An 11,174-nucleotide genomic window follows, 5' to 3' on the forward strand; every position below is an offset into this window, starting at 1 on the left:
ATTCCAGATCTTTGCACATTTTGTTGTAATATTTGGCTTTATCTTCTCGAGCTGATCTTTGAAATTTTCTGTTCAGCTCTTGGACCTCCTCATTTCTTCTATTTGCTTTAGCATCTACGCTGGAGAATAAGTTTCAGTGTCTCTTCTGACATCCATTTTGACCTTTTCCTTTTTCCTTGTTTTCTCAATGACTTTTTGCTTTCTTCATGTATGATATTCTTGGTGTCATCCCACAACTCTTCTGGTCTTCGGTCTTTAGTGTTTAGTGTATCAAATCTGTTCTTCAGATGATCTTTAAATTCAGGTGGGATATATTCAAGGTCATATTTTGGCTCTTGTGGACTTGTTTTCGTTTTCTTCCGCTTCAGTTGAATTTGCATATGAGTAATTAATGGTCTGTTCCACAGTCTGCCCTGGCCTTATTTTCACTGATGATATGAAGCTTTTCCATTGTCTCTTTCCATAGATGTAGTTAATTTGATTTCTATGTATTCCATCTGGTGAGGTCCATGTGTATAGTCGTCTCTTATGCTATCTAAAGAAGGTATTTGAAATGAACAAATTATTGGTTTTGCAGAATTCTATCATGCATTCTCCAGCATCATTTTTACCACCAAGGCCTTCTTAGTTAATTCAGATCAATTCCAAGCCATTTCCCTACTTATCTCCTTCAGGTGTCTTGGAATGCAATCTTCCCACCGTTTGCTCTTAGAACAAAGCTTCAGGCCCATTGATTCATGCCAATAGATACCACCACTGCAGAAGCTCTACAAATATCTGGACTTCAAATTTCAATCTGGTCTCAACTGAGATGACATACTGCATCAGTATGACAAGTCTTTTTCTTTCTTAGCTGTGTTATTTTCATGGTGCCAAATGCTGCCGTATACAGGTTTTCCCTGCTATATGTAAAATGTTGCTATGAAATCTTTCATAAGCCAAAATGGCATTCAATGAAGAAGCAATTACCTTTGATTTATATAGAAAAAGTGTTCCCAGATCCAACAATTGACATATCAAATCATACAAGCTAACACATGAAGCCTAAAAGTCGCACTACCATTTACTGTTCACAGATAACAGTTCCAAGCTATGGTTGTTGAGGGCTGGCTGTCATTCCCCAGGAAGGAGCGTGGTAGTGTCAGTTTCACTGCTTTGAACTCTAGTTTCACTTTTTACCTTGTTTCATAAAAGTGAAGATCCTCTTCGGATATCTTTTGGTTTGCAAAAACAGGTGCTAATGGAGATCTTTTGTAAAAGCAGTGTGGTATAAAATCAACTTTTGAAAAGTGAGGGATGCCTGTACTGGGAGAACTATGACTCCCCCCGACACTCTCCCATTTCATGGAGTCCTGATGTTGCACTGTAGGATAAGCACTCAACCACAAGGTCAGATTAAAATTCACCAGCTGCTCCTTGGAAATCCTATACAGGGTCCCTATGAGTCGGAACCAGCTTGACAGCACTTAACAACAACAACATATCATATTTTAGCCAGGAATCTCCATCTCTTCCCATATTTACTCTTTAAAAAAATTTGAAAATATAAAAAGAGAGCTAGCCCTTCCTGAACTCATGATTGGTTTACAGTATTTCTTTCATGTCCTCGATATCTCGTCCTAAGAAAAATACTGAGGAGAAGCGATGTGGGTAAAAGATAGCCCACAAAAGAAAGCAGGAAAACCATGTGTTTTAATGGTGAAGTCATTAAGACTAATTCAAGCTCTAAACTTGATCACAGCCATTTCCCCATTGTGTCTCAGTTTCTCTATTCAAAATGAAAAGTTGAATCAAATGATCTCTCAGAGGCATTCTAGCTCTCAGAGTCTATTATTTCTGTTGATCTGGACAACCTACAAATCAAATCCGCATAGCATCAACTGAATGATTTTGTGTTGAGTGAATCACCTTCCCCAGTGCAGAAAGGCTGCGTGATGTGCTGCATGGTACATGTAGAGAAACCAGCAGGCTCTAGGGTAAAGCATGTGACTGCCTGGAATTCACTGGGGCCAGAATTTACTTAGCAGAATGAATTCCAGCTCTTTATTGTGTGTGCCTCATACTCAGCAGTGTAAGGCAAACTCATAAAGAGAGCCAACTAGAAGAAGGCAGATTGCCGCAGTGAATAGCCCAGTGCATTATAGGAGCCAATGTGTTGATCTAGTTTAGATCCAGGAACAAACAAAACTCAAGGATTTGCTAACCTTGTTCTGCATTGTCCCTCCTTTTTGTGTATTTGATTGATTTTGTTGTCTCCCTCCCCCAGCGGTCACTCCAGGGACCAGATGAAACTTTGGTTATTGCCTTATATGACTACCAAACAAACGATCCACAGGAACTCACGCTTCGCCGCAGTGAAGAATACTACTTGCTGGATAGTTCTGAGATTCACTGGTGGAGAGTTCAGGATAAGAATGGGTAAGACATTTTTCTTGCTATTGTGTAGCCTCCAGATGATTCAAGCAGTTAATGGACTCAGTTGCTAACCAAAAGGTTGGAGATTCAAGTTTACCCTAAGGAACCTCAGAAGAAAGGTCCAATGATCTACTTCCCCAAAATCAGCTATTGAAAACCTTATGGAACACAGTTCTACTCTGACACACATAGGATTGCCATGAGTGAATCGATTTAATGGTAACTGGTGGTTACTCACGTAAGGTTTGAGGAGGGGCAGTGACAAAGAAAACACTGGACGACGTGTCCTACTTCTGTCAGCATGATCATCACACAGCAGAGAAGAGAACAGGGGCAGAAGGAAGCAGGAGGAAGAGGAAAGAGCTGAGGGGAGTTTTTCTTCTTCTTAGAAGTGGCCACAAGGCAACCACTTGCTACATTTCCTACCTGTCCTCCACTTCAAGCACCGTCATCAAAAAATCCCCTGGGTGTTCCACTAGCATCCACAGATTGGGAGACTGTCACCTTTTTTGGGGGGGAGGGGGCATAAATGCAACATATAAATCTACTATAATTTAAACAATTCCCTCTTTTTTGGCATTTTGATTGTTTCTGATATTTTACAAATATTAATAGCACTGCAGTAAATACCCTTTTATAGAGTTTCCACATTTTTTTAAGTATGGGGTTGTTATTAATTTTAAAATCTAAAAAAGAAAATTATCCCATCATTACAACATTTAAAAAAGCAAAACACCCCACTACCAGTACAGCAAAACATACGTGAAAAAGAAACAGTTTTTCTTCTTCCCTACATCAATTCCAAAAGTGTATCCTCAGGAAAAAAAGTTATTCATACACAAAAAGAAAAAAATTCCCATGAGTAGATTCTGATTTACAGCGACCACAGAGGACAGAGTAGAACCACCCAATAGAGTTTCAAGGCTGTAAGGTTTACAGAAGCTGACTGCCACCTCTTTTTCCCATGGAGAGAATGATGGGTTTTAACCACCCATCTTTGGCATAACAGTCAAGCACTTTAAACCACTGTGTCACCATAATTTCTCTCATACAAATATGTTGTTGTTGTTGTTGTTAAGTGCTGTCAAGTTGGTTCTGACCCATAGCAACACTGTGTAGGGTTTCCAAGGAGCAGCTGGTGAGCTTGAACCACTGACCTTGCAGTTCAAACTGCTTTGCTGTCTGGCGCATTAACCCACTGTGCTATACCAGGACTCATACAAATACGAGGGGCTTCAAAAGTTTGTGAGAAGAGGAACTGAAAAGATCATGGAATTTTCTCACTAACTGTCTGAATCTGTCTCATACAGCCTTTCTTTATTTACATGCTAAACCGACATTCCTGGTTTTCATTTTGTTTTCAACCATTAATGGTAAATTTTGAGGATCTTTTACATCAGCACGTGAAGTCCTACCTCACATTTAAAACAATGGCTGTGTTAGACTGTATGATTGTATTATAAAGAATGAAGCAATCTTTCAACGTGGAACATTTACTTTCCAGCTTACTTGCTTTATGTTCTTTATTTCAGTTAAGGCCTCAACATGAAGATCTTTTGCTTGTGTATTTTGGCAACCTTTTGAGACTATATGCTGTGTCGATCCCTCTTGTTGACCCATTAATATTTATTATCTACATATTTTTAACTGTGGAACTTTTGAGTCGGAATATGTGGTATCTTAATTTTGATAGGTTGCCAAATTTACATATCCAACAGTAAGGTTATGGTGGTGGTGGTATGCCATGGAGTCGGTTCTGACTCATAGCGACCCTGTACAGGGTTTCTGAGACTGTAAATCTTTACAGGAGCAGAAAGCCTCATCTTTCTCCTGCAGAACAGCTGCTAGTTTTGAACTGCTGACCTTGAGGTTAACAGCCCGATTCATAACCACTACGCTACCAGAGCTCATTAGTATAGTTATAGAGTGCCTATTTTGCACATCCTCTCACATATTGAATATTCGTAAACTTAGAACCAAAAGGCCAATTTAATAGATTTTTAAAAGGATTCCAATCTTTTTCTATGATTTTAGCTTTCATTTGGGGTACAAATAACCTTAAAGCTATGACTTTACATGATTTGCATTTATCAAAGTTTGCATTTCGGGGAGGGTACAGGTAAGATGTGATTAAATAGATAATTGTTTACCGGACATTGCAGCTTGGTAGCTAAGAATAGACTCCAAAGCCCCTCATCAAGAACTTCACTCTCTAGCTCACTCATAGGCAAATGAGTCTGTTGGCCTGACCTTCTCATTGCCCCATATTAGGAGCAAACTCCAGGCTGCCTGGATCTACAAACACCAGATGAACTAATTCAGAAATTCACCAGTTCAATCAACTGACATTTAGCACTGCAAATGTTCCAGGAAATTTCTTGTCCTAGGTCTTACTTCCCCAAATGACAGTTTTACCCTTTGAACCATGGCCTTTGGAAATGCTCAATGCTTGATACTTCAAAGAGCATCAAAGAGGCCACCTCAGAGGATAATCTGCATGGTGGGGATTTCCCTGGGCTGCTTTGTAATAGTATGGAGCGCTGGAAAGTACACAAAATGGGGAAACAGGAGATGTGGATTTTTATATCAGTTATTATTTCTTGTATGTGACTTTGGACAAGTCAAGTATACTCGGCGAATCGATTTCCTTTCTGCACAACGTAAATATTATCAGCTTTCTCTGTCTTACAGCATTGAGAAAGGCAATGAGATGATGAAAATGAAAGGGGCGTCGTAAATTCTATATCACATACAAATTAAAATAATTACTATCACTTATTTTTATCCATGGATCCTGATGTGGCGCTGTAGGTTAATGCGCCAGACTGCAAAGCGGTTTGAACTGCAAGGTCAGAGGTTCAATTCACCAGCTGCTCCTCGGAAACCCTATACAGGGTCGATTTGGGTTGAAATCGACTTGATGGCACTTACCAACAACATTTTTATCTGTAATCTAGCTTTAGTTGGCATACTATGGTACAGGTCTCTATTTAAAACATTTTTTTTTTTTAATCTGTTAGTATAATTTTAAACACACTGGTATGGCAAAGATAGACTTAATTCAGGGGAGTTCCAAAATAGCTACAGAAGGAATTGCAAATAATTTTTAAATAGCTATCGCCTACCAACTGGTGTGGCACTGTAAGGTAAGCACTTGACTGTCATCCACAAGGTCGGCAGTTTAAACGCACCAGCTGCTCACCAGAAAGCCTATACAGGGTAGCTATGAGTTGGAACAGACTCAATGGCACTTAACAATGACAACAAACAACTGGCAGTGGCTGCCTTGAATGCCAGGTTACAGATGATTCCGAAGCCTGATGTGCAGTTTTCTAAAAAGAGTGAACCATGATAGATTGGTAATGTCTGCCATGGGTACAAGATAACGGTACTGTATTGAGCACCTCTATTCTTGGTTTCTTCATTCCTCAAAACAACCTCTGTGAAACACATTATTCATTCCCCATTATACATAATCACTAGACTGAGAAGTAACCTTATTCTGAAAACAATTAAAACACTTTAGGAGTAAGAGGCTAAAAACTATCAGGCTTATTTTTGTATATTGGAGGAGTGGAACTTTATGGATCATCTACTTTCGGCTCCTCATTTTACAGAGCGGAAGTGGCAGCGCTTTTACCTGGTGGTTTGAAATGAAATGGTGAACATGAAACTGCTGTGAAAACTAGATACTACATGGTGGTGGCGGCTGTATGCCGTGGAGTCGGTTCCAACTCATAGCGACACTGTTCAGGGTTTCTGAGGCTGTAAATCTTTATGGGAGCAGAAAGCCTCATCTTTCTCCCGGGGAACAGCTGGTAGTTTCGAACTGCTGACCTTGCGGTTCGCAGATCAATTCGTAACCACTACACTATCAGACACTACATACACATAAAATCTGGTATTTTCATTAGTTTCTTGTCCATGGTTCCTTGTTTATACACAATTATGAATTCCTGTTCAAAAATGACACCCCAGAAATCCAGCCTGACTTCATCCTATTTTCTCACCTTTACACCTTTTACATCTAAAGAAGCTTAATTAACAAAAACTATTAGAGGCCTTGAATTATAAAAAGCTCATAATATCAACTGATAGTTCATGTGGAGCCTGTAGCTGGAAAACATTGTTTATATATATTTTAATTATTTTGGTGTCTTGACTGTAAAGTGGTGGCACTTAAGTGGAATAAATATTATTACACATCAAAAAAAAAAGTTCCCTTACAGAAATTAGAGACTGAACATTATTATTTTTTTTTTTTCCCCCAGTAGACAGAACTTCACAATGAGGAGGGCAGCCAGCAGAGCTTTTAAAATAAAAGTCACCTCTTATTTTTATGGTTCATATTTTAGTGGTGAAGTCTATTACCTTTAACACTTTGCCGGTTCTTGTTCTTTTTACCAATTCTTGTGGTCTAAAATTTAAAATATGCTATTGTTAATGCCAAATAATGAGGGACATCCACACTTCTAACTTTTAATAGATTAACTCTTGAAAAGCAACATGTGAAAATTAGGTCTACTTAATTTAAACATTAATCTTCCTTTTAACAGGCATGAAGGATATGTACCAAGCAGTTACCTGGTGGAAAAATCTCCAAATAACCTGGAAACTTACGAGTAAGATTTTTTTAAATTTGTTTTTCAAAAATACGTTACTCCTTAGAAGTTCATGAATGGTTTACTCTTGACTACCAACCTAAAGGTGGGAGACTCAAATCCAATCAGTTGTACCAATGAAGAAAGGCCTGGTGTCCTGATTCTGTAAAGATCACAGCTAGGAAAACAGCGCAGTTCTACTCCTAACACATGGGGGCGCCATGAGTCAGAACTGACTGGACAGCAACATGTTTGGGCTTTTAGGTTAGGAGTAATTTACAGGTTGATTGTGAAACTGTTAAGTATTTCCTTTTCTTGACTCATTTTTCTTCCTCATTTTCTGCCAGTCAGGCTGCTAACCTCAAGGTCAGTAGTTTGAAACTACCAACCATTCTGCCTCATGACTCTCTGCTCCCATAAAGATTTACAGCCTTGGAAACCCTACGCAGGGTCGCTATGAGTCAGAAGCAACTCCAAGGCACACCACCACCACCATATATAAATAGAGTGTGATGGCTAAGTACTGAACTGCTAACTACAAGCTGCTCTGAGGGAGAAGATGAGGCTTTCTGTTCCCATAAATATTCAGCCTCAGAAACCCTATGTAAGATCACTATGAGTCAGAACTAACTCAATGGTACTTAACAACAACTAAATAAACAGAAGAGAAATGCCTTAAATAAGAATAAGGGAAGGGTATGGGTACTCACCTCACCTTTTACCAAAGAGAAACAGGTTGTGGCAAAAGGAAAAGGTTCTACAAGGAATCCTAAAAATATGGATTTTACAGAAGGAGGACTAGACTCTATGAACACTGAACTAAATACAGATATAAAATATGGCTACCCACAATGTCTGCAATACCAAAATAGCAGGCAAACAAATAGGTATTAAATATCTTCTTATATTGAGCTATGGTAGCATAGTGGTTACGGATCGGGCTGCTAATCTCAGGGTCAGCAGTTCAAAACTACCAGCTGTTCCGCGGGAGAAAGATGAGGCTTTCTGCTCCCATAAAGATTTACAGCCTCTGAAACCCTATACAGGGTCGCTATGAGTTGGAACCGACTCCATGGCACATAACAACAACAACATGTTGAGCTAAGTGTTTATTTCCAAGTTGTCATTTAAAAGAGTTCACAGGGATATAATGTCACTGGAACAGCTGGGTATTTAAAATAATTCAGTTGTAAAAGGAGCTCTGGTAGCATAGTGGTTACGAGTCGGGCCGCCAGCCTCAAGGTCAGCAGTTCGAAACTACCAACAGTTCTGCAGGAGAGAGATGAGTCTTTCTGCTCCCGTAAAGATTTACAACCTCAGAAACCCTATGCAGGGTCACTATGAGTTGGAACCGATTCCACCTTACTTAATAACAGCATACAATATACTCACCATGTGCATATACTGTTGTTGTTAAGTGCCGTTGAGTCAGTTCTGAATCATAGCAACGGCTGTATCGAGTTAACAAGTAGCAGCTGGTGGGTTTGAACCGCCAACCTTGTAGTTAGTAGTCGAGTGCTTATCTTACAGCACCACACCAGGAGTTCATGTACATATAGTTGTTGTTGTTGTTGTTAAGTACCGTGGAGTCGGTTCCGACTCACAGTGACCCTGCACAAGGTTTCCAAGGCTGCAAATCTTTACGGGAGCAGAAAGTCTCATCTTTCTCCCACGGAACAGCTGGTAGTTTCGAACTCCCAGCCTTAAGGTTAACACCCCGATTCGTAACCACTATGCTACCAGAGCTCCTAAGCGGCTTCAAAAAGCTCATGGAAAAATGGGTTAAAAGAGAATGGGGAAAAAAAAGAGAACGGAAGTTTTCCATGAACTTTTTGAAGCACACCCCACACACACACACACACACACACACGCACACTCTTTCCTAGCTCAGTTACTGAAGGCCCTGAAATAACACTGCAGTAGCAATACTCACACCTAGCAACCAATGCTCCAACACAGACTTTGATTTCTAAATAATACTTCATGGTGGATCAGGAAAAGAACAAGATGAACCTGGAACATCTTGTTGTGACAAAAAATAAAGAAGTACTCAAAATTTTAAAAATTATGTGAGCATGTCATACAAACACAGAGGTTATCATCAAGAAGCCTTCACTAATCAAATCTGGAACAATTTGAATTTCAAAATAAATAATGTCCACAAGAGACTAAATGCACTGAATAAAGTAAAAATCCATAATAAAGATATAGATCAATAAGTAAGTAAGCAAACAAATAAAAAAAGAAAGCTCTTTCTTACACTGGAATACCAACTAATGGCTCTATAGAGAATTATCAGTTTAAAAGTCGCTCCTTGAGAACTCAAAGTATCAACCGATTAATGCAGTAATCACCAATAGATATTACAACTCAAGAGTGCAAGTTTGATGAGGCACTGTAGAATCACATATACAGTTTTAAAGAATCTCCTCACAAATCATTTACTAATTACAAAGTAGAGAAACCTGTTAGACTTCACCTTAACCAAATGCCCAAGTTCACATCACCAATAATGGGACCAGCAGATAACATGTGTCTCCTGGTGTGATGTACTGAGAAAGACAAAACATCACTTCCGTGGTATTTCTGTCCAAAATCTATAGTCTGGAGGAAATTCATAATCAGGAGGAAATATCAAACAAATCCAAATCCATAAAAATCATACCAAATAACTGACCTAAGTGCTTCAACCCTGCATGTCTGTCAGTTGATCGTACAGTTATGCCTTCATTGTTACTGACATACTGGAAACTATACCACAGGTGTTTTAAATACCACAACGGTCCCTCATGGTGAACAATGTAGACAAAGCTTTCAGACAAGAGCAGACTAAGAAGCAGGAATAGGTGGCCCACTTCTTGGGGATTCTGTTATTGTTAACTGCTGTCAAGTTGGTTCAGACTCATAGCGACCTGCATAGGGTTTCTGAGACTATAAATCTTTGCAGAAGCAGAAAGCCTTATTTTTCTCTCACAGAACAGATGGTGGCTCAAACCACAAATCTTGTGGTTTGTTGTCCAGGGCTTATCTTATGGAGCTACTGTGCAACCTTCTAAGTGATTAGCAAAACAAAATTATAGTGTTGGAAGATGAGTCCCTTGGCTTGGAAGGCACTCAAAATATGACTGGGGAAGAGCTGCCTCTTCAAAGTAGAGTTGACCTTAATGATGTGGATGGAGTAAAGCTTTTGAGGCCTTCATTTTTATGATAGGGCATGACTCCAAAGGAGAAGAAACAGCAAATATCCATAATAATTGGAACGTGGATGGTGCAAAATATGAATCTAGGAAAATTGCAAGCCATCAAACATAAAATGTAATGTATAAAGATTAGTAGGCTTTTAAAAAAAGATTAGTAAGCTAGGCATTACTGAGCTGAAATTGGCAAGTATTGAAATTTTTGAGTCAGACATCATATGGTTTAGTATGCCAAGAACAACAAATTCAAGAGGAATGGCACTGCATTCATCACCAAAAAGAACATTTCAAGCTCTATCTTGAAGTACAATGCTGTTTTTGATAGGACAGTATCAATATAGTTACAAGGAAGGCAAGTTAATATGATTTATTATTCAAATTTATGCGCCAACCACCAAAGCTAGTGATGAACAAACTGACGAATTCTACTAACTTCCTCAGTATGATATTGACCAAACATGCATTCAAGATGCATTGATAATTACTGGTGACAAAGAGGATGGAGCAGAAATTGGAAAATATAGACTTGGTGGTAGAAAAAAATGCTGGAAACTACATGATAGAATTTTTGTAAGACCAGGGACTAATCCATGGCAAACAGTCTTTTTCAACAATACCAATGATGGCATAAGCATGGACCTTGCCAGATTTTTTGGGGAGAGATGGGAAAGACTGTATCATCAGCCAAAACAAAGACAAGGACCAATTGCTCATATGCAAGTTCTGGCTGAAGATGAGAAAATTAAAAGAAGTCCACAAAAGCCAAAATATGCCTTTGGGTATTGGTGTTGTTTGTTGTTAGGTTCCCTCAAATCGGTTCCAACTCATAGCAACTGTGATCCTATGCACAACAGAATGAAATACTGCTACTCCGGCACCATCCGGAGTACATTTGAGGCTCTTGCTGCTGTCACTGTGTCAATCCATCTGGTTGGAGTACTTCCTCTTTTTCACTGACCCT

General features: G+C 39.2%; 1 protein-coding gene across 1 annotated transcript in view; it reads left to right on the plus strand.

Moving 5' to 3' along the window:
* The window catches only part of ITK (IL2-inducible T-cell kinase), a 97,308-nt gene that overhangs the window by 48,417 nt on the left and 37,717 nt on the right, over positions 1-11,174 (plus strand). The window contains exons 6-7 of the mRNA XM_006863923.1: positions 2,267-2,418; positions 6,972-7,037. Coding sequence (XP_006863985.1) covers positions 2,267-2,418; positions 6,972-7,037 — 218 coding nt within the window. The remainder of the gene's footprint in view (positions 1-2,266; positions 2,419-6,971; positions 7,038-11,174) is intronic.

The sequence above is a fragment of the Chrysochloris asiatica genome, unplaced genomic scaffold (genome assembly GCF_000296735.1).
Source record: "Chrysochloris asiatica unplaced genomic scaffold, ChrAsi1.0 scaffold00057, whole genome shotgun sequence".
Classification (NCBI taxonomy): Eukaryota; Metazoa; Chordata; class Mammalia; order Afrosoricida; family Chrysochloridae; genus Chrysochloris; species Chrysochloris asiatica.